Raw genomic sequence first — 25,039 nt, forward strand, 5'->3', positions numbered from 1 at the left:
TTCCAGCTTGTTTATATAAAATAAAAATCTGCAAAGCACAGCTGGAGGCCTCATAACCATCAGCCATTCCTTAAAGGCAGTTCTCTGGCTTGCTATTATTTCTAAGTGTCATTTCTTTCCTGAACAGAGCCTCTGTTGTTTTCAGTGACATGCGTGGTGTGCCACATTCACTTAATGAAGCATGCTGACTTCCTTACTCCCCATCGTGCCTGCACGGCCTCTCGGAAGACTGTGGAGTGTGAGGAGGAAGGAAGGAGACTATAAAAGGACACTAAAAAGACTGCAACACAGGAGTGTTGGGCTGGCAGTGCCCTGCTTGGCTTCTTTACCACAAGCTAATGTAGAACCCTAAAGCTCAAGTGTGGCTGATTTGTGTCTCAGGAAAGAAGGTGTGTAAAAGCTAATGCTGTACACAGCCCTTATTCTGGACTGTAAAAAGTGTCACCAAATGTTACCCAGAACTTGTCTGTTTGTAATGTCATGCGGTCTTATTCACAACTGTATAATTGAGCAATGGCTTTTGAGAGCCTGTTTGCATTAGGAATCTGTGCACAGCTGCATTTTCCAACATCAACAACAATATGCTTTGGTAATTGTGTCTGTTTGCTATACTGGAAGCCTATTACTAAGCAATCTGTCTCCTTTAGTACATTTACAGATTTTCTTCCACTGCAGAGGATGAGCAACCTTGAAATTCCTTGAGATGGTCTGTGATAAAGTCAAGGCACTGTCTTGTCTTAAACCCCCCTGAGAGGAGGGTTTCAATGAGCAGACAGGAGCCAGACCAGTGGCCCACATGAGAGAGTCTGTGATGGAAACCCCTCTGTACACACTGCAAATCAAAGCAAAGCCATGTAAGTGTTTTTCCACACACTTTCAAGAGACAGGGAGGAATGGACCAATACACTACTGCAGTCTGGTCTCCTGTGAATGCCTTGGTGTGAATGGCTTGAAATGTACACCCAAAATAGTAAAGAAAGTTTTCTAACACCCAGCAGGTCAAGGAAAGACGTGCTACAAAGAGAAAATCACTGACCTGCTGCTGAGTGCCACATAAGGCAAAAGCACGAACAGTTTAAGAAAATCAGGTTGGAAAAAATCTGGTAGTTAGCAGACAACTTTGTATAAAAGACAAAACCTGGAATGTACCTACAACAGACTCCACAGCAAAAACAGTGTGCACACAAACTATGATTGGTATGGCAAGTTCACAAGATTTGCCTGTTTAGAAAAGCATATGTTAGAACTTGACCCCATATTCTTCCAGTAATGCTTGAGAGCTGTTTGCTATATTAGATATGACGCAAGCACTGGTTGTGAGGGGGAAAATATGTATTCCCCAACTGGTTGGTAAGTGGTTCCCAGAACTTCCAGCAACCACTCATTAACCAGCTAGGAAAATCACATGTTTCCCCTGATGATCAGTAGTTGCCAGATGGTTGCAGACTAGCCTCTAAGCCTGTGTGACTGGGACCATATTCACTAGATCCTATCCAAAATGGTGACCAAGTTAACGTCTCGTTAGCTATTAGCAAAGCTTCAAAAGCAGACAAAATTTGATTATAAATACATACTTCTTGTTTGTTAATGTAAATTCACTGTCTTTGATTATATTGAGTATAAACCAGTACATGGCACAGGTGCTAGCATTCTACCAAGATGGCATGCTAGCTTGCATACAGTGCGCTAAAGCAGGGGAGCTACTAGCGTGACTGACTAGTACACATGATGCTGGAGCCAAGGGGTTTCTTCCTTAGCTAATTACAGAGCCCATATAAGTTGCACCTTTAGATCTTAGCACCCAACTTGATGAGAATGTTACAGTTTTATCCAAAAGTATTTTAATAACGTGCATTAATTTTATTACTTTTAGCTGCATAGCTCATTTTTTAAGTTAAAAAAATACGTCTTATCCGAATCATATATTTGTTACAAAAATCACATTTTACCACATTGTAAAGTTAGCTAAAATAGCTTGCAGTCTTATGTTCATATCGCCATTTAACACTGAGCAACATGTGCAATAATGGAGTCGTATTTCTGATCTTGTTCAAAGTCTACATTTACATATTACTACATGCAGTCGTACAGGATTATGAATAGATTAAAGAGTCCCATTTAAATCAATGCAAAAACAAAGTACACAACTAATATCTCAAAACACGTTCTAACAATAGAGAATTTATGCTGATTTCATAAACAATTCCACGTATTTAACACCAGTTGATCTGCTGGAGATGTTACATCTGAATTCATGGACAAGCTTTCTTCTGTACAGCCTGGTTTTTGATACCAAAAACAGGCCCGTCTTTGATACCGACTGCAAATATTGACTTCTCCAGGATGGTTTCGCTGCGGCCTAGGGTTGAAGGGGCTTAGACCTCCCCTGCTCTCGGGACTGCTCCCCACACCTGCTGTGGGCGACGACCTTATTTACACCAGCACCCGTTGGAAATGTCAGTATGGGGTGCAGGAAAGCCAGAGATGTACAGGACTCAGGTACACACATAAACAGTGCACACATATGCAAACCAACACACACTCTTCTCTGTTTCATCTCCAGCCTGGGATTTTTGGGCGTCTGACAGGGGCTGCTTTCTTTATGAAAGGTAGGAGTCAAGCCAAAAGGTCTGTCTAACGCAAGCTTGAATTTTTGCACGCACATCTACACACATACACGCAACAACCATGCTACAAGACCTAACCGACATATTCAATATTTGTAGACATCAATAATGGGCAAAACCTGACCTGCTCCATCTGAGCGGCATGTTTAGAGTTTCAGAGGCCTCTAATGAATTTGGCGAGCGCAGGTAAAATCCCAGCTACCCGTAACGAAACTGTGTCACCAGAGAGTCCACACCAAGCGTAACAAGTCACACCGGTGGCCTGCTGTACTCAGGACAGAGAAGGCACGCTAAGGCAAAAGTCCTCAGGATGAAACCATTTCAGGACTTGGACATTTGGTCACAGCAGATAGAACAGTATACCATTTACCATCATCAAAGCATGCTAAACAGAGAAGGCACAGTTAACTCTCAGAGGGCCTGCTATTTTCATGAACCATTTAATGTGGCCTCCAAAGACATTTCTATAATTTATCATTCTGAAGCGTCACAGAAAACCCTTTTTGGAGAGCGCATGCTAAAAACCCCAGTTTGCTTCCCATTTTCTCCCTCCAAGTCTGAGGCAAAAAGCCAAATAAATCTCTTTTTTTTTTTTGAGGCCTGTTTGAGGAGGAATTTGGGGACCTGAACCTTCTCATGGGGAAATCCATATCAGCAGCACGCACACACAGGCTGCTCTGGTTTAAACAAAGTGTATTTTTTTCCCCTCACCAGTTCTGCTTTTCTCATTGCTGCTTATTTCGGTCACTTTTATTCATTTATTTATTTATTTTTTGCCTCACCCAGTCGATAAATCCATTCAGTAGACCCTAAAAAGCTTGTGTCCCTATGCTCCTCTCGCTGAAGCTGCAGAGAGCCTTTGAGAGGAAGAAAGAGGCAACTGGACAAAGCAGACAAGGGGGAACACTGGTGGAAAAGAAGGGATAAATGTCCCTTGTGAATCAAAGATTGCTTGTAAAAAGACAGCTTAGCTCCTGGCCCGGAAACCACGTAGCTAAACATGTCTTTCATGTAGCAAAGGGATTGCTGAGCAGATAACCCCCGTCAAGTATCGAATCTTTCTGTGCCGCCATCATTCGGAGAAAAGAAGGGGGGGAAAAATCTGGCAGCATGAATGCAGACAGCAGCACAAAGAGTTGACTGAACAATTATTAGGTCTCACCAGGCTTGACTGGTTTGTGTGCACATGGGAAATTCTTTAGCACATGGCAATTAAACACGGGCGGGTTGGGAAGGGCCTTCAACATGACCCAATTTTGACATCAAGCGGTGGCAAGCAGCGCTGTGATGATGTTTTGGTGACTTTTGCGTAACTTGTTTTACAAGCTATTTGCCTCTGCCATGGGAAAACTCAACAACAACAAGTGTTCGCCACAGACGCACACAGCCGAGCACTTTTTCCCCCTCAGCTTTGTTTTATGGGTACTTTAGTGGTTGACTGTGGAAAAACCACACGTTGTAATGGAAAGGCGTTTATGTTATAGATATGCACAGGTACGCGCTGTGTATTGTTGCACGTGAGTTTTTATTTGTTCCTGAAGTTTTCTGAGAGTTAGACAGTTAGTGCAGTCCAAATATTTGACACTTTTCTTTTTCACACAAACTCCAGACATCCTTTTCCTCTTTAGAGGCACTTTATTAGTCTCCACCCTCCAGAAATCTAAGCTAAAAGTAATAATGCACTCATTGTATTTATTAGATTTAAATTTATTTCAGTCCATGTGACACATCTCAAAGTCTGCCATCAGATATGGTGAGGTATTAGCAACCTTAGTGCGAATGAGAACTTGTTTCCTCACTCTTCTCCATGTTGACTTTGGCCAACACATGCTAATCTGAGAACAGGCCAGAGGGGAGTAGTCTACCTGGGGTAGAGTGTCAGGAGAACGATACAGCACGAGAGAGAGGTATATAATTTTTTCCTCCTTCTACGAGTTCTCACACCGGCCTTTGCACTTGCAAGATGTTGTTTTTCACCCTGAGCATCTCAGTCAGCTTCTAAGCTCGCATGTGCCCACAAATAATGTTACTTGCTATTAAAAATGACTGAATGTGCACAGCCTGTGCAGAGATTGCATTTATTCAGCAGAGCCTGCCACCCGCGGGGCAAATGTGCAACCTAAAACGATGCCGTATGGCCTCTGTCAGCACTGTACTCTGCTTCACGTGACACTTCTCAGAGGTACTGCAGCTTCATATCCAACTCACTGATTTTGGTCTTGCTTTGCCACTGCTCATAGAAATGCAATCCGTATAGAGCGTTAAGGGTGGTGAAGAGTTTTCATCCAATTTTGTATATTAGGAAGTCTCAGAGGACTTTGCTGAATAGACAATATGATACTCTCCTTTTACCTTTACCTTTAATATCCACCTCAGCGGAGAATTAAATATGAAATAATAAAGAATTTTCAGTGATTTCTTTTAATTTAGCAGCACGGTCTCAAACTGCAACTGGATCCGGCGCTGGCAAAATGTAGATTTATGGGTTTGACATTCACAAGAGTACACCGGCTCCTGTGGGACTCAGTGTTTCTTTGGTTTAAATCTTGAGTTCCACTGAGTTATGTCGTGTTATTCCCTGTTCTCACTCAGATGAAACCTACACCCTCATATTACTGAGCCCTGACATTTGGGGTAATGCAGATGCTTTGCCAGCTCCTGCCAACTGACCTCCACCTCAAAAAAAAAGTACCTCCCAGTTCATAGGTGGGATAGCCAACAGCGCATGACTAACTGCTTTAAGAAAACAAGTATATGATCAAGTCTATGTTACACTGGGGATCCGCGAAACCCACACATGTGAAAGACTTTCCCTCTCATTTGTTATGCTACATGAAAGTCTGTGGGAGCTGACAGCAAACGCATGCTGGTGCTGAACGAGTCATTAGCGTGTCAGTATGTTTACGAAATGCTCCGTATAACTTAAATTCAGATTGCACATGCATTTGGATAAGTCATCTTATCTCTGGTACCAAATCCCACAGCACAACATACTAGCGTTACGCTCCATTTAATCAGCCGAAACGAGCTTCCTGCTAATTCCTGTTTCTTCTCCGTTATTTTTTTCTTTTATTTATCCCCCCACCACCACCACCACCATAGCTATTAAAATGTTTCACAGTAACAGCGCAGGTGGGAAGCATGCTGGGAAGGTAATTTGTTTGAAGTTCAAGAGCAAAGAGGTGATGGGTCCTTTCACATCTTTACCATTTTTAACAGTGAGACACTATCTCTACCTGAAGCACCTCAGATCAGTCAAGCTGACACCTGGTAAATCTCCTGTGAAGGGAAAGTCTTCAAAAGGCTTTATTTGTTTTGTTCAGACTCACAGTGGAGATAACCTTGACAACACACTGCTAACTGAATTATGACCATAAAGTGGATATATATGATTTTTTTGTATATAAAAAGGACTCGTCAACCATCACTGTGACTGAGTCTTACTCTGCTCAAGCATCAAAGCTATAAACATGACATTTATGAAACAGCGCTCAAAGCAGTGAGAACACTCGGAGGTGCACTTACGAAACAGTAAATATTTACAATTCACAGAAAAGGAGGAAAAATGACATCAATTAAACAACTGCAAATCTGTAACAGAAGCATAAGATTGAACTTTGAGTAAACGTTGACGCACAGTGGAACATTTAAGTATGATATTCTGCAGGAGTGCACTTCTCGACAGGTTCATGGCACAAATATGCATTCAAGTTTTAGAATATGTTGACGTTATACAGTGGACTCTGTGGCTGAATTGCCATGCAACTGCCATGGCAGGCGGTAAGTTCAAGCCAACATACAGACAAAGTCAAGTCTTGGTGAAGAGTTAATTTTGGGTTGCTGCACCGGTACGAGAAACTCATGAGAACTGGAGATGCTTCAGATAGCAGCAGGGCTCATGGGAAGTGGCTCATTAACCTGGATCCCGACAAAGCTCGGCATGACGTCACGATGGCTGATAGAGTCTGAAAAGCTGGATTTGATTTAAAGCATTACACCCGAGGCATCGCTGTTGCTTTCTTCTTGAAGCAAATTCTTCATTTTAAAAAAGTTCAAAGTGTGGGCACACTTTAGAAAAACTCATAGAACAAGTAATCTAGTTAATATCACAAACGCGGTAATGTCTATAATAATAAAACCGACATTAATACATGCAAACATGTAAACATTAGAAAACAGTTAAAGTGCAACTTGACAGGCTTTTTGTAAAAACGCATCAGCTTGATGTTACAGTGGGCACAAATGAACTTTATACTTTCATGTTTACAAGTGAGATGTATAAAATATGCACGAGGTATTCTGCTTTACAATCTCATAACATTTCCACTCAGTGGGGCGGATTCATTAAAACCTAACAAAAACTGTACGCATGCACTGAAGCAACCCATCAACCTCAGAGTGAACAGCATGAAACCAGATGAATGGCATATTCAGCGGAGATAATCATCAACAGTGTGCACCAGAGCAAAGAGAGTGCTACTCTTACCTTTAAATTGGTGGACAGATTTAAAAACATTATGACTTTTATACATGTACACTGTAACACATATGTTTAAAGGCACCATTATGCAGTTGTTTGCCTCGTGCCACCTATCGTTATTACAGGAAGCCAATGACAGAGCCCCGGTGGCCTAATGGATAAGGCACTGGCCTCCTAAGCCAGGGATTGTGGGTTCGAGTCCCATCTGGGGTGATGATTCAGTCCTTTATTTCTCACATCCCCTCACCATTTAAACTGGTTGAAATTAAGCACAGTCTTCTAAACTATATGGTCATCAACAGTATTCAGATAGGCTGTGGTGTTTGGATGAAGCTCAGCAAAAGCCTGAACTTGATACAAATCAGCATGGACTCATGTTTTTATGTTGTTCAAGCCAAATTCAGAGCCAAATATTACAACAGAAATTGAGACTCATCAGACCAGGACACCAAGACAATCTTCTATTGTTAAATATGACAATAGAAGATTGTAAGTCTATGCAAAGTGTAGCCCAGGTTTAGACTGGGCTATACTCAACATTTCAAATCCTGTCAAGATTTGAAATGTTAAGAGGTACTTTTTATTCTCCTTACTGCTAAGAATTCTTTAAGTTCCTGTTGCTTTTCTATCAACCCAAAGCAGTCTGGCTTTTCTCTCCAGACTTGTAATGTCACTGAGAAGGGCTTTTTGTCCAGAGAACAACCACTCACTGGATATTTTCTCTTTTTGAGATCGTTCTCTGAAGTGAACCAAATCACCTTTCTTGCCCCTTCCTCGGTTTTAACTTCAGTAGGTCATCTTGACCATGTCTAAAGTACATCACTAAAAGCACTGAATTGTATATAGCTTGTCTTGTCTTTCGTCCTGTCTCCTTCCCTTCACCCCCAAGCAGTCATGGCAGATGGCCGCCCTTCCCTGAGCCTGGGTCAGTTGGTGGTTTCTTCCTGTTGAAAGGGACTTTTCCTCATCACTTTCGCCAAGTGCTTGCTCACAGGGCGTCGTCTGATTGGTGGGGATTTCTCTGTATTATTGTAGGCTCTTTACCTTACAGTATAAAGTACCTCGAGGTGACTGTTGTTGTGATCACTACATTTGTGATTCCAAAATATAATATAGTTTGATAATGATTATTTTCCATGATATAGTAATAAACCAGCTAGTAGAAGTACGAACCCACATTTGTTCTTTTGCAATATGTTTTGCAGCCTTTCACAATGTGTCAAAATACCTGCTCCTGCTGATTTCTGACTGTGTGAGGGACTGGTTCAACAAATAAAATTATTTCATGAATGCATCACTCTGTCTTTACCCTTGTAAGCAATTCCTAATATTACACATAACCTGACAGCAAGTTTTCAAAGTATTAAAAAGCTTGTAAGGTTTTCAAAGTGGCTGACAGAAGAAAAGCAATTAGATGGGCACTTATTATATTTATGTCTTCAACTTCTGAATTTAGTCCCTCCATTTAAGACTAAAAATGAGGCCTATTTTAAGGCCACCACGCAGCATTAATGCCGTTTATCAAGCTGTCAGAAATTACCATTTAACGAGGCGTCTAGCCTGCTTGAACTGTATCGTATGACCAGCCAACTAAATTAAAGTGCACAGGGTTGTCTGTCTACTGCTGGGTTTTCCAAGCCTTAACTGTGGCTTACACAGCTGTTTCTACCCTCTTCTTCATCAGATAGAAGGGGAGGGGCTCTCTCGAAGCAATACCGTCTGAGCAGACGACGAAGCGACTTTCTGCGTATCGATTCACCTTCGCTGACATTGATGCAGTACACGCATGTACGTTCACAGGTAGGCTAAATCTGGCAAGCTGCCGCGTGGGGCACCGTACTGTTTGTTGTTATTTCACTGCGTGTTCTAGATTAATTGCATGCTAAAGGGCGGGAAAAGTAATCATAAATATTGTGGAAAAATAGTATTACATAAGCTGTAATTAGAAAACCGCATTCCACGCTGTTTTTAACATCACAGTTGACAGAGATTAAGAATGAATGGCCTCGTTTCATTTTATTCCACGCTTTCTTCCTTTCTTAATTGAGAAAGGACACATAATAACATAAAAATATTTCCCAGCGCCGATCGCCAAGCTACAAAGGCTCTGTGGTGGCATGTTTCTGTGATACTGTTGTCTCCATATTTGTACTCCGAGGGGGGTGATATCAGCATATTCTGCTGTCCAGTTGTGTTCACAGATGTGCAATAGCACATAAGTGAGTGCAAAAGGGCTGGAATAATTGCTCAGTGTTTTTATTACCCTCCCCGATCTACAGCATGACTCATTTTTTACTTCACATTTAGCAGAGAAGTAAGAGCCGCCAGACAGTACGCAAGTCCTCTGTTTACTGGTTGTCATCAAGGACGCCAAGAGGATTTGATGCGGGACATTATGATATCTTAAAATGAACCTAGAAGAAGAGGCAGTAAAAATAAACATTAAGAAACACCCAGAAAAGGTGTATCAGCCCATTGGACGGGAAACACAACAGTCTGATCCAACCGACTGCTTGGCGTACCCTGTGGGGAGTCTGGGAGCATGCATCATTTGGCCAGCCGCTGGGCAAACCCAGCTTGCCTCCATCACTTTTTCCACTTTGACAAATTGCCTGATTCCCCGCTGTCTTTGAATAGCTTGAGGGACTGCCTGCTTGTTTGTGCTGAAACTACATGGTTTAAAAATTGATGAGCGGGCGTTTCAAATTATTAGCGCTAATAAATGTTTACAACCACTGTAAATAATTGAACTTGAAATATACAAAAAACCCTGGAAATAAAAGTCCTCCTCAAGTGTTCTCTACATCTCTTGAATGTTTGAGCCTCTCTGTACACAGTAATGCATGTTCAGTGTGCAAAAGAAAAACTCTTTATGTAAAGAGGAACACGACACAGGAATTAAGCATTCTGAGTTTTCCTTAATGAGTTCAGAGCTTGCGTTATTAGGATGGAGATGCACGATGGTGACAGATTCACTTTGACACCGGAACTAAAACTCTTTGCCTACTCTACTTCAGCTCCTCCGATGCAAACAGAGGTATGTGTCTTTGGCTTCTTTTTCCAAAAGTAATGTGTCAAGGCATCCTTTCGAAAGACACGGAGTGAGTGAGTGACTGATTGGGCGAATGAGACTCATCTTAAAACGTGCTGTGAGTGCTCACGTTGAGTAGAAAGGTACTATACGTCCAGCCCATCTGAGTACTGTTGGTGTTAGGTTGATTTCTGAGCACTTAAAGATTGCTGACCTTCAATCACTGTTTGTCTCAGTGTCACCAGCTCTTCTACTGATAGAAAGCTTCTCTGTGATCACCTACAATCTGAATCAGGATTTGCCATTTTTGGAGCTGTGGAAGTGATCATTACATGGAAAAGCTCAAGCTGCAATCAGACTGTGGACTTAAGTAAATGATGCATATAAACAAAACATGGGGCTCAGCAAAGGCCATCCATGTATTGTTTCTAGAAAAGCCCATAAATAGCAAGTAGACTATATCAACAATAGTTTGCATGACATCCACACACTAGCAAAACTATCGCTTTCTGCTGTGGCACACCAGCCTGTTTTATTTGCAGTGACTATTCTTATTAGGCTGATAAAATACAGAGCAGCGGCATCTGTGACTTTCACCCGCCATCCTCCATGCCTGCGAGGCCTGACAGGCCTGGGGCACAAAGCCACAGGCAAGGAAGGCGGGTGCAGGAGCATGTGGGGATCGCCTCGGGGGTTCCTAGTTTTCTTCTGTCTGGAGCCCAGAATTTCCATGAAAGCTGGCATCATCAAGCTACGGTATACTGATTTGAATTTGATGACAGACACTGGAAAGCCATTCTTACAGTGAAAAGAAATTAAACATGTACTCGTTCAGACAATTGGGTTAGACTGAAATCTAAATCAGAGAGCATGATGCTGAGAAACACTAGCAACATGGTTACCAGCCAATTAATGTAATATTACAGTAATGTCACTGTAATAGTTATTCACGCGCATGTACCACCAGCAACGCTTCACAAATGGCAAACAATGACTACTTTAGACGCTTCCCCAGGAGAGGCATTGAAAGGGTATCACATCTGTCTGAATACTAGCAGGTCAGGGATGAGTATGCAGGCTCATGAAGAAGGAGACTTCAGTAGTTTTCAGAGGGAGCACAACTTCAACTTTCAATCTAGTGTCAGAGGGCACCCAGTGCTACGAGGCAGAGGGTTTATAAGTCGTCTTTTGTGGATGATTTGCCACCCTGCTCTCACATAAGCCTGCCAGATCCTGGGAGAGGGAGCATCAAGGCAGACCAACAGCAGTGATTTCACACTGGAGGTTACAGGGCAATGTGAGCAGAGGCTGTGTTAGCATGCATCACGACCACCAAGAAGAACATGCGGACATCCGGTTAATCGGCTGGAGCGTAGCATGACGTTTTATAATCATCTTTGCAGAATCTTTTTTGCTCCTACATTTTGATCTAAAAAAAACAAAAAACACAAACTGTGAGGACTAACTTCCCAAATTAGGAACAAGAACGAGCATTTGAGCACATGCACGCAGGGCGAGAAGCCTTAACGAAAGGCATAAAGCCACACTGCTCTAAGGGTGCTCCACCTTTAATAATTTGGATCTCATTGTTCAGCGTTGTGCTTTGATAATGCCAAAAACGTGCCAAAGAAGAAAGCATGTCAAAAAATTAAATAAAAGGAGACAATTCTTTTATTAAGTGGTTGGGTGTGCCACAGGCTTTCAAAGTTCTGGTGATGGAAACCTCTTCATTTCCAAGTAGTAAGTGTACAAGCAGCCAAGACAGGATCTCCATGCTTCCTGCTTTATTCCACACAAAATGACGACTGAGGATCACCGCCAGGAAATGTTTCGAGGACACATGAGACGAACCATTAGGCAAGAGCATTTGGATTCTGGTCCATTCCTTTGGCCCCGTTCTCCCAGCCTGAGGTGCTTGAATCTCCAGCAGAGTGCTGTTGACATCGCTCATAGAAAGATCATGTGATCTGCTCTCCATTATGAGCATCCCCTCAGCTTAATGTATAGTTAAAAAGAGAAAAGTGCGTCACCCTTTCAAAGCCCTGCAGTCAGTTCCAGTGCATTCAACAGAGCGACTTCACCATCTCCCGTAAAAACTGTTGTGTCAAATAAAGAAACCATGTGTTCCCTGCCATTTATAACCAGCCTTGTGTAAATTTAGAAAATTAAGGTAAAAGTACCACTTGTGATGATTCATCCCAATAAATCACGTCATGTCAATTTATTGGGAATGATGTGGAGTCGGAGGTGAATGAGTCAGGCTTTTCATGCATAAAATGACCCCGGCAAGATGTTATTCACTATCTGGAGTCCACTGTTCTTTTTATGGCGATATACTTATATGCAATTGAACAGCGATCAAAATCATAATTGCCTGTTCACCTTTGCCTCCGGGCAAAGTTTCCTGGGCTCCAACATTGTCTCCGACCTCACGTGGTCGCAAAAACAGCCTAACCGGACTCACTTAACCAGAAGCAGCTGGCCTCAGTGGCTACCTGGAAGTCTGCTTAGCTTTACCTATCACTCAGTGATTACATGGCTATTAGTGCACCTCCCACCACCAAACCACACAGAGGGCTTAATTCAAAAGCTGTCAGTGATTAATTACCAGTTGCCTCTACTGAGGTGAGGATATCTGAGGGGATTGACATGACTGTAACTGTATCAGGCGAGAGGGATTACACACTTGGCGAGCCAGAAAGGGAGACTGGAAACCAGCGTGGCCACAAAGAGTTGAAAAGGAGCGATTGGGTGGAGAAAGTTGGGACTGGTTTGAAATGTGTGTATTTTCGCTCTTGGTAAAGAAATCAGATCAAGTCAGGAGATGACAAGGATGAAAGGAAAAAAGCTGCATGTGCTTATGATTGTATTTTGCAATCTAAAAGACAGAACATCCAGCTGATGTGGCCCCCTGCTGCCCTTCTGCACTTGACAAGCACTACTGGGTATTTTTTTGGGGGGGAGAACAAAGTCCCACACATTACAAGTAATATGTTCCTGTTTTCTCAAGAGTGCTTCAGCCAGTGTTTTGCTGCCAGGCTTTTTGAAGTGTTAACATCAAGAAATGCTGCTGAGTGGGGAAAGGGGAATTAGGCGTATGGGTGAGTAAACAGGAGAAAGCGCAAACCACCAGTGCTTGCTGACGGCACATTTTATTATGGTCCCATTAAACAACAGGCCCTGTTTGGAATGCAGATCCCAGGGAAGGAGAAGGTACACGCACATTTTAAAAAAACAAGAAGAAGGGAAACAGCCCGCGAATGCTGAAACAATTATTATAAAGGGACTCGCTTCAGTGTAGAGCACGGTGTGGGTGCGACTGGAGACATTCTCACATCATGATGGTTTCACAGGTTTGATTTACTCCTTAATTGTAACGGAGGGTGTAAAATACGTTTTCAGACAATGTGAAGCTCAGGATAACTGACTGTTGTTCAAAGTGAGTAATTTGGCTCTGCAGTTTCTTTGCTGGGCTCCCCACCACACACTAAACTCACACTAAAATTCAATCCATATGTTTTAAGTCACGCTGTGTACCTTCTTGTCAAAACCTGGCACTCACACACACACTTACTCTGTCTGCTGGCTATTTTGTCAGACATACGTGGGCTATTTGGAGATCTGGTAAGCTTACGTTTTACCACTCTACACTCCAAATATATATTTTTTCGCTATTCTTCATCCCTGATCAACCTGAACCTTTTTCCCTGTAACATTTTTCCCCTCTCGTTTTTCTGTCTCTAATGTAATTTTCTGTCTCCTTAATGGCGTGAAAAGGCTCGCCCTGCTCCTCACTGGGTAAGTGAAAAAAAACCATAGGAGAGCGTGGCAGTCTCCATTTCTGTGTCTTACTGAGCTATTAATCTATCCTGCAGTCCATGCTAGGTTAGCTTTCTGTGGGTTTAGTTAGTTTCTATCCGGATCATTTAACAGCATATGCTAAACCCACCTGTTTGTTCCTTTACACATGGATGCCGACCTCATCTGACGGCTTGATTGAGGTGTCTTAGCTTGCTGGCTTTGTCATATAAGACAAAATTGTGATTTTTCACAGGTGTTACGTTCCCCTGCAGGGGTCTAGGCGGTGAGGGGGAAGTAACAAAAGTGACCGGGTCAGAAAAAGGAGTCAGGGAGGCAAAACAGTTAAATAAAACAGTTTTATTGAAGTAATTCAACTAAAAGAGACGGACAAGCCGTTATCACCATAAAAGAAACAAACAAAACTCAGGCGTCGGTCAGTAAGGCAAAAAGTCAAAAGGGAAACGCAGCTCACCAGCTGCAATCACCACAGACAGCTCACTAGCTGCAAACACCACACAAAATGGCACTCTGGCCCAGAGCTCACCTTTCCCTGGGCTTAAATACTTTTAATTACTGATGTGAGTCAGCTGCGTTACAGGGAAAGGTGGCACCTCAGGCAGAAGAAGTGGTGGGACACGCCCACACAGGCACCTTCAGGAGGAGGCCCTGCTAGGGCCATAACACCCCCTCCCATAAATACAAACCCGTGGTTTGTCAAATTATCTCGATAACCAAAATGATTAATCAAGTCCGTAACCATTGCATCACCAAATTGCAGGTTTTCCACCTACCAAACCCCATAGCAACGGTTAGGCATTGTCAGCGGAAGCTGCCAACCCCATCTCAATGGGTTCAAAATACTTACTGAAGGTGGCCCCAGACCCTCAAAACAATGTCTCATGTGATGGCTAGGGCTTTTTTGAGCCATCACATGTGGAGAACACAGGCAGTCAGAAGACCTTTCTGCAACACTTTGCAGACGATTCCTCGAGTCACCGGTACAGGCATGTTTGTTAGCCAGGGTTGCGGGTCTTACTGGTGGTTTTATACACAGCCTGTCCCCCTGCAGGTCATTTTGGGGACCTGGGAAATTGTCAACCAGCGGCCACTCAGGGTTAATTGATCCCTTACACTGACCACAGGAGCCCCTTAAACAACTATGCCCCAAGTGTGGTCCTTTGCTGGGCCTGACAACCTTGTTAGTTTGAGAACCATGAGTGACTGTTTTCAAATCAGGCCTTCTTCCCTTTCGATACGCTTTCCGCTTAAGTGCCAGTTTCACACAATCAGCAACCACATGGGCAGGCTTGTGGCAGAAGAAACACAGTTTTGCTTTGGAACTTGAAACCACCACTTTTTCAGCCTCGTTAGCTGGCTCCCTCCTAGCTCTCCAAGATGTATTGTAGTGAGAAGGGATGTCACATTCTACGGCATTTGTTTTATGAGTTAGGGTAAACTCATCTGCCAGTATGGCAGCCTGCTGTAAAGTGGAAACCCTCTGTTCACTTAAATAAAGAGCAATACACTCAGGAACAGAGTTTTTAAAATCCTCCACAAGCATGAGCTCACGTAACGACCCCAAACTTTTAACCTGGCTTGCAGAGCACCACCTACCAAAAAGCTTTGCCTTCTCCCGAGCAAAGTCAAGGTAGCACTGACCCTGTGCCAACTCCAAACCTCGAAAGTTCTGCCTATAGGCCTCAGGCACAAGTTCATAGGCTTGGAGGACAGCACTTTTAATCTTTTCATAAACTAGGCTGTCCTGCATAGACAGACCAGAGCAAACTTCCTGAGCCTTACCTGTGAATTTACACAGCAACATCACCCCCCACACATCTTCAGGCCACTGTAATGCAGTTGCTATGCTTTCAAATACACTGAAGAAGCTCTCAACACTGGATTCACAGAAAACGGGAACCAGGTGGATGTTATTACTTACAAACGAGCTTCTAGACACCTGTTCACCAACAGATGTAGGCCCAGTGCTCGTCAGCTCCAGCTGATTCAACTGGAACGCCATTTCAGCCTGAAGAAAACCACCCCACACACCTGTGCCAGTTCTCACAGGCTAGCCAACAATAAATGGTAACCGAACAACTTACTCTTCTTGACCAACTTACCTTTTGCTACACACACACACATTAACAAATACAACCTACCCAGTTCCTAAGCACAACAAACTTTACCTACCTATCTTCTGGAGCGTGCTGGGCTCGAGGCAACTTGAAAGGCAGAACTTCAGCGACCGGAGCCCTGAATTGCCTACCCCCAACAGGGAACTAATCCCCGCCCAGGATTACTCCGAAAATAAAAAAGGCAAAATAACAAAAGAGTGCCCGAAGGAAGAACTTAAAACGAAGCTCAGCTGGACACTCACCTAACTAAACTGGGAAGTTGAACCTCTAAAGGCAAAAAAAAAAAAACCCAAGATAATCAAAAACCAATTCCAACTCAAAACTCCCTTTTCAACGATCCCGGACGAGCCCCCACTTGTTACGTTCCCCTGCAGGGGTCTAGGCGGTGAGGGGGAAGTAACAAAAGTGACCGGGTCAGAAAAAGGAGTCAGGGAGGCAAAACAGTTAAATAAAACAGTTTTATTGAAGTAATTCAACTAAAAGAGACGGACAAGCCGTTATCACCATAAAAGAAACAAACAAAACTCAGGCGTCGGTCAGTAAGGCAAAAAGTCAAAAGGGAAACGCAGCTCACCAGCTGCAATCACCACAGACAGCTCACTAGCTGCAAACACCACACAAAATGGCACTCTGGCCCAGGGCTCACCTTTCCCTGGGCTTAAATACTTTTAATTACTGATGTGAGTCAGCTGCGTTACAGGGAAAGGTGGCACCTCAGGCAGAAGAAGTGGTGGGACACGCCCACACAGGCACCTTCAGGAGGAGGCCCTGCTAGGGCCGTAACACAGGGAGCAAATGTGTCTGCACGCGATGTAGTGGGAGGTGGATGGATTATTAATATTAAATTTCATGCCATTCCATCCAAGAAGTGTTAACACGCTGGTTGAGGAAGGGGAAAAGTCTAGCAATCAGCAGGAGTCATCCTCTGTGGGCCGTAAATGTCAGAGTGAAACGTCCTTCTGGTTGAGATATTTCAGCCTGCACCAAAGAGATGGACCGACTGACAGGAACTGCCACCCCAGGAGACACATCTCTAGCTCAACTACAGACTGTGCCAGTTTGCAGGGAAAAGTTAGCCCGTGTCAGAATGGTGTTTTTCCCTCAGAAAGTAATAACTGAGTAATAACACAAAGCGATACCCCCCCTCGCTGTTAAGATGACAAACAGCATCGGCAAACCCATCACTTTTTTTCCCGCCAGGAGTGACATCAGCATGAATAAAACACAGTAGAAGTTCACAGCCAACTTTCTCAGATAAAGACGGCGAAAAACTTCCCATGATTCAGGAACAACCTATAAAATATCCCCAAGCTATGGACCATTGCTCTGTCTGTGTAACCACTCCATCTTCTTTGACAGCAATAAAGTGAAGACTGTGAAAAGCACATTACGGTCCTCCCCTCAAAGAGAGAGAGGGAGAAAAAAAAGACCTCATCTGAGCCACAGGCTGTCTCCTACACAGAGGAGAGGCTAGATATTGAGTGAGCCCATTCAGAATTCATAGAGTATAAAGTTATTTGCCTGGAAAGAGCACGCTCCAAAGCACTAACAAAGTATTACTGAAAGTTGCGTGTGTAATACGCTTACACTGCGTGAGCATTTGGATTTTTAAACTACGCTGCAGATTCTTCAAAGTACACTGATGATATATGTGTTTTGTATGAAATCATAGTTCAAAAAAATAAATGGGGGTTGGGGAGGGGGGGATAAGAGACCACAACTAGCTGCCAGCTTCCAGGATCAAGCTCGGAGCCGTCTTGGTTTTTAGCGTCGTCTCGCTTCATTTGATGTGAAATGTTTGCATTGTTTTATTCTCTGCCCCTTTACAGAACTGTGGAGGGAGAAAATAAATAGCAAACATATGACAGGGATTGAGAACAGAGAGCCGCCTGATTGTGAGTGTCTCATTATGGTTAATACTCGCAGTACTTCTGGCTCATTAATTCAGGCATGCCCACTCTGCAGATGAGACATTTGCAGTTGATAGAGCACTTGTGAAAACTGAAGATTAAGGATCTTTCGTTTGGGATTATCACTCGCACTAGTCTCGTTTCTTCTTGTGCCCGTGTCTGATTATGGTATATAAACATATTTTTTATTGCGTTGCTGTTCATATTTGGCAGGGTGAAGGAAAAAGAAAAAAACAGGGGAGGTCAGGGGTTGAGGGTCAACAACAAAGCACTTTCTTTGGTTGGGATTCAACACCTTAATTTCAGACCTGCAGCGCAGATGTTTGCCAATACCCGAGAATTTTCCATGAAACCTTCCAAGCACCACTATGCACTGTGACTTTTTCCAGAAAGGTCACCTACAGTATGTTCACACTTACTGTGTAACATTCCCAGCTGGAGTTGACTGAGGCTGATCCCCTCTTCATCAAACTTTAAAAAGTTGTGAAAACATGTCAGCGTCCCGCAGCATGCCGTCTACCTAGTGGTTCAGCAGTGTGCCAGGAAGGAACGCAAAGGTTCACGTGTGGTTCACTGAGAGCATGGAAATGTTACTAGAGTGCTTTGCAGTAACATGCTATTAGACAGGCCATACAGCGTACTTCATTCTGACATCAAGGAGCAATTCATCCCATCTGTCGGATAACCATTAAGGAGCCGGGATGCTTGCTGGTGACCTTTTGAACGCATTACTCGAGGTGCTCATATTGATATTTGGCACATGTATGAAAAAGCATGTAAAGGTAATTTTAAAAAAGCCTTAAGAAATCCGCAGGATGTTACTTACTTGTAAAGAACATAACTCCACAATGTCAGCACTTTCAGGAGCCGAGAAAACACAGCCCTGTTTTCGGCTTTATGACGAAGCAGTTTTCAGATGATGGATGGACTTTAACTGGGTCGTTTAGCCTAAAATGCTAAAATGCATAACTTTTGGGCAAAGACTGAATCCTTCACTTTATCTGAGAATCAGTTGAAATAGACACATTTTATTTATCACTGACAGTATATAGCCCTTATCTGACACCCTGTTATCTCTGTATATGTCTGGACATGGAGATGTGACATTATTGTAGCTGTTGAAAAAACAGAACTGGTGCCTGAGTCATTAACTGAATGTGGGCTTAACAATCAGACTTTTAGCTTTAATTCAAGGGGATGAACAAAAACGTTGCATTAATTGTTACAAAATTGCAGCAATTTTTACGCACCGTCCCTCGTTTTCAGGGACTCGTGAGCTATTTTAAGGGCAGGTGTGAGAGATTTTTTGTAATTTTTAACCCCTCAAAGTCCCCGATGCACCATCTGGATTTCACCTTATCGGCTAATGTTGTATTTTTTATCTGTTTTCTGTCGGTGCTATTTTATAATTTCTATCTTTTCTTCTTCTTCTTCTTCTCCTTTTTTTTACTGCAGTGAAACTGGAGCTGTCAATCACACATTCAAGAGCAGGACTGGCTGTTTTTATTTTTTATTAATTTCTTCTTTTTTTTCCCCCCTGAAGGCTAACCTACACTGATGCACAATAGTGGCTTGGCAAACATTTAGAAGTAAACCAAAAACCCACAAGTTCAAATCCAGAACATTCCCCTCGACTCCAGAATGCTGCGCTACACTGGAGGAATAAATGTTTCCATCTACTGGTTAGAAATGTGAATTTCAGCCTCTCCCACTTCTCCTCCATGTGAACAAGGGAGCAGGCAACATCACAAGTCGGACAATCTCTCAGCACCTCTATGTATAGACGGCTGTTAAATGCCTTTCTTTCTGTTAGGTGCATTGAGCGCTCAGCTGTCCGCATCCTTCACAGGAGACCTCCCCTGAACTATCAGCACTGTCACATTTCATCAGATTCAATGAAATCAACTACAAACATGCAAACAAACAAAAACCTGTCCCTGAAAAGCTTCCATTCATTCTCACACCAGCCTGTGCTCGGAGTCAAACCCGCTTTAAAAGCCAGTACCTCACACTCCCACATGCAACCCCGCGCCCGCACCGCACTGGAAAAGTAGTTTCCTTTACCTGGAGGGCAGTTGCATTCAGGTGATGTTTGTCTGGCTGTCCGAATCTTGACGAAATTCTCATAGGAGCGCTGAAAGGTGAAAGAAAAGCATCATTTTTCATTCATTCGCCCTTTGAGTGAACCACAGTCCATTTACGCGCAAGTGAAGGGCTCAACAACAAAGTGCCGGAGAGCCGAGCGCATAAGCCAATCTTACCTGAGAGAGCAGCTCGTCCACTCTTTCCTCTATCAGTGAATTGAAATCCTCCACGGAGTAGCCAGGGGCACGGGTGAAGGTGTGCTCGCCTTTGGCACTCTCCAAATCCACAACTCGGTTCTTGATGTCAGCTCCGCTAATGCTCAGGAAAATGCAGAAGGCGACGGACGCCACGGAGCAAAACGAGGAGAAGACGTTCAGCGCAGTCGTGCGGCAGTAGTGTCGCTTCTGCCGGGGCGACAGTTCTTTCTCCATTTTTTCCATGCACTTAGATGCTCCTCTCGCCACTGCGTTCTCCATTTAACTAACAACTCCACGCGCTGCTGAGAGCAAACCGCATCTGGCGCGGAGTCACCAATTTATGGCACTCTGCTCTGTGTGAGTGAGTGAGCGAGCGTGCGTGCGCCTGCAACGCTGCGTTCACGTACGGTGACTTTGTGGTGACAGCGACAGATGGATGAGTGGAGCGCCGCTCAAGCTCCAGCCGAGTGAAGTCAACCTGCGTGACGGCGTGCCGCTGCTGCTCCTGCAAACTTGTTGCACGGAGCTTTGCAAAGTGGTCTGCAGAGGAAACCGCTCTTATGCACTCAACAGTAGAGAGGGAGAGCGTGGAAGCGGGAGGCAGTGCGCACGCAGAGGACACAGCATTAAGACTGAAGCCTTTCCGTGGCGCAGGCATGCTCCCCCCCCCTCACGAAGGCAACAACACGCCTCCAACGTGTCCCACTGATTAACATAATTTATTGGCTCACTCCTTTTGGGCTATTTCAGCCCAGGGGGGTACAGTTGCCATTAGCTTGTTGATGAGAAGTGATGATCAGTAAGGACAAGGACACATTTAGCCACATTTTTTAAAATTCATTTGAAACTTTTTGCAAAAATAGCCCACATGATTACTTGAGTTAAACGGACCGTGTGCAGGATTCAGCGGCCTCACCCTCCATCGTCAAGCTGGTGGCCACTACAAATTCTAAATGTCCACTCTGGTCCAACACTGCAAACTGTGGGTGGAAGAGCACGCACTCCCTATAGAAATATGAAGGGACCATTCTAAAATGAGAGAAAATGACACTTTGGGGTGATTATACAGTAGTAAAAACATAATTATGTATATTCCATTGCAACAGTGTCTCCCAAATCCTACACAATGGACCTTCAAATCAGCAGTGGGCATGTTTTCTTTTTCTTTTTCCAGAGGAAACTGCTATTGTGACTTAGATGAAGTAAGCAAAGTGCCATGCACTGCACAACCGAATCAATATGTGGTCACAGGTTACAGTAACAGTATGCATTCTTTTTTGATTTTGTGACATCCGCCTGCCTAGAGTGAGCAAATTATTGGTTTGGACCATTTGTGGGCTTCAACAGAACAAACATGAATGAGGTCTGCTGAGGACTGAACTATGTTTGGGATAAATGCTGCATTCGGCTCTAAGACAATGTTACATAAATAATCAATGTGAACGGGGGCGACAGAACAATAAAAATATACAGTAGCTCAATGCACTGATCTCTGCATTTAGCTATTGGATGCAAGCAACTGACCCACAAAACTGTATTTGTATCAAATATTCATACGGCTCATAAGAAAATATGAGCAGAATTAAAGGTTTTAAAAATGAAATATTTACATCGCAGATGGTTTCAGACTTCCTCACCACCCCTGTGCACTTGTTTTTTCAGTTTCATTGCTGTGCTAAAAAAAAATACATCAAAGTAACAGATGGATTTCACTAACTGCTTTACTGCTTCCTATTTTTCTTTTGATTTCATGGTAACATCATTGTCATAAATCTTTTTTTAAACCACAATAAACAAAAAAAAAAAATGAAACCCCAGCCTATCCACAGACACACCCCTGCCAGACTGTGCTTGGTTAGGTCACAATTACAAAAATCATAGAAGCTAGCCTGTAAGTACGTCTAATAATGTGACAATGGGCCTCTTTGTTCAGGCATCATTAAGTAACTTGACAAACTTGCAGCAATATTAGGTAAACAATCAAACAAGTCATTCATTTTTAGAGTCAGTGCATAGCCACATGAATTCATTGTTTTGAGACCCCTAATGTCATCTATGTTCTTCCTTCAAAGAGCAAACTCTCCTCACATAAAGTTATGTGAAAAACAAACTTTAAAAAATGAACTCAAGTCTCACTTCTTCCAAAAATTTAAGAAGGTAAGTAGTAGTAGTAGTGCTACGTTTGGCCATAGTGCACTGCATGTTCGACAAAACCCAAACACAGCATATCAGCACAATCACCTCAAACCAACTATCAAGCACGTTGGTGGAGGGGTGATGATTTGGGCTTGTTTTGCAGTCACAGTGACTCCCAAGCAGCGCAGGTCTACAACAGAACGACTAAAAAAGAAACAAATCAAGGTGTTACGATCGTCCAGTCAAAGTCTAGATTTCAACCTGACTGAAATACTGTGGTAGGAGATTAAGAGAGCTGTGAAAGGACAGGATGAATGCCCGCAGAGGTCAATGAAGTGAAGCTGATAAAGTCAAACAGAAATCTGTTACTTCAAGTTATTGCAGCGAAAGGTGGTTTTACAAGCTATTGAAACATTAAGTGTATTTCGTTTTTCATAGGACTTGATTTGGGTTAATAGCCCTCAGTTGGGGAATAAAAGGCAACAAAGTCCAATAACAGAATGACTATATAGTATCTCGTGACCCCACTGTCTACTCCACATCTGGACTGTTTGAGTCCTTCAATTTTGCTAAGGTGTTAATCAACATTTTGATAATTCTCGCACTCTGCATCAACTCTAATCCACATCCAGTAACAATCTAATGCATCTACTGGGCTATGGTAACACCATCTGGTTTACTTGTGCTGTATTCATCAATGCAAGAGCTCCCCTTATTATGCATCACGTGCAGAAAGACTGACATGCAGAGTGCTGTTAGTTTGAATGAACAGCCGAACTGTCGGTCTTTTTCATTTAATGATGTTTCCTGATTTTGTTCATGAGAACATATACAGCTCAACATTAAATAAAAGGCACGCCACTCACAGTGGAGGATAAGTGCACCAATTTCCTCCCATGAACATCAAATCTATTTCTCCACATGCCTCACACGTTTCAAGATGCCGAAATTAATTCTGAGTAATACTGAATAGAGAATTATTTTTCTCATTTGCAGTCAGAAATCCTTAATGGCAGAAGACTTCAAATATCCATAAACCTCCCCATCCTCCTGACTCCTTATTCCGAGGCTCTTCTTTACAGCTCTCTTGCATTTTAATGCAGCTCCACTCCAAGTCAGTCAGAATGAAGGAAACGCGCAGAGTCCACAGGCACAGCTGCAGATGTCCGAGTTATCGGTGCAGATCTGACACGGTTTTCTGTATTTATGTTCCAACACTAATCAAGGATTTTCTGCAGTAGTTTGTTTTCTGAAGTGGCGCTTGACCCCGCACAATCAGCACTCGAATCTCTGGCTTGTAACCTGAAACTAAAACTACTGGAGATCTGTATCTTTTAGATCAAAAAGTTATTGTCAAAATCTGCCTCAAGAGAAAGAAAACACGTCATTTTTGGAGAGTGATTGTATTTTTATTTTTTTTAATTGCTCTCACTGTTTTTGTGGAGTCAGTAACCAATTAGAAAACTCTGAAATCATCAGGTGACAACAAAAGTGGAAAACTGGATTTGCTGTTTTGTTGCATGATGTAACGCTTCATCCGAGCACAAAATCCAGGAGTTTTTTCGTCCGTGGTAAATACTCACATGGTCTTACAGTCAAGCTTAGTATGTTCATTCAGGTGAAGCCTCCTCAACTGCTTAAGTCTCCCTACTCTGCTCTTAGCTTTGTAGCACAAAACGCCACTTTAGAATCAGCAGATGAGGTCCCGTGTCCTCGTGCAATTCCCAATCTCATCCCGAGCGAAAGTCTAATCAGCCAGAGCTGGGAGAAATGACACCTGTGCATTAGGGATAGAGCCCATTTTTATAGATGGGCAGTCTGTCAGCAGCTTGTATTTCATCCAATTTACTGACTAATGTGTATTGACTTAAAAGGCACTTTGCACAGGAATTCATTAAGTTAGCCAGCCTGTTAGGCTGATAGTGTCCAATTAAATAAATACAAGGCTCTTCTGATGCTGTGAGTTCATTAAATCGTCTTTTTTTTTGTTCTGATGCTACTCCCAGGCTCAGTACTGGAGGTGTTTATAGTACAGATCTTTGCACCTTATATGAAACTGTTGGGTGGTCTTCTCTGGAGTTTTTGAACTATGAGACTCTTATTTGGAAAGAGTCATTTTACATAACTTCTATGCAAAGTGGTTGGTTATATCAAACACCAGCCCAGTGATTGATGATCATGCCAAGTTCCTCAAGTCTGACTGAATGTAAAACACTGCTTTCAGTTTCTATGCTCAATTATCATACACAAGTTAGCTTCTGTCTGAACTTGTTTTACATGAGTCCTTTCTCTAATCTTCATCTTGTATCTTTTATTGTGTTTTTTTTTACTGTGTATCTTTAGACCACGCCAAACATCAAATTAAACATCAGCGTAAATGAAGTTTCACTGTGTACCCACATGTTCACCTGCTCCTTCACCAATATCTAATCAGCCAGTCACATGGCAGCAACTCAGTACAAGTAGACACATAGACAGGGTTAAGATGACCCGCTGAAGTTCAGCTGAATTTTAGTGACTTTGAATGTGCCATTGTTGGTGGTGAGTGTTTCAGAATGTGCTTTGAGCTGACAAGAAGACAACAGAAACTCAAATAAGCAATCGTTACAACCAAGGTACGCGGAAGAGCATCTCTGA

The 25,039-nt window shown here is 43.0% G+C and overlaps 1 protein-coding gene and 1 non-coding gene across 2 annotated transcripts in view; one reads left to right on the forward strand and one right to left on the reverse strand.

Moving 5' to 3' along the window:
* col25a1 (collagen type XXV alpha 1 chain) overlaps positions 1 to 20,878 on the reverse strand; it is a 156,208-nt gene extending 135,330 nt beyond the window's left edge. Inside the window, exons 1-2 of the mRNA XM_085267138.1 lie at positions 20,246 to 20,878; positions 20,049 to 20,118 (exon numbers count right to left, since the gene is read on the reverse strand). Coding sequence (XP_085123264.1) covers positions 20,049 to 20,118; positions 20,246 to 20,545 — 370 coding nt within the window. The 5' untranslated portion in view covers positions 20,546 to 20,878. The remainder of the gene's footprint in view (positions 1 to 20,048; positions 20,119 to 20,245) is intronic.
* On the forward strand, positions 7,248 to 7,320 carry trnar-ccu (transfer RNA arginine (anticodon CCU)). The gene has a single exon. It is a non-coding gene; the product is annotated as a tRNA-Arg (tRNA).
* Positions 20,879 to 25,039: the final 4,161 nt, after the last annotated feature.

The sequence above is a fragment of the Mchenga conophoros genome, linkage group LG3 (genome assembly GCF_057382185.1).
Source record: "Mchenga conophoros isolate Kocher_MC1m ecotype Shallow Benthic linkage group LG3, M_conophoros_male_GT1.1, whole genome shotgun sequence".
NCBI lineage: Eukaryota > Metazoa > Chordata > Actinopteri > Cichliformes > Cichlidae > Mchenga > Mchenga conophoros.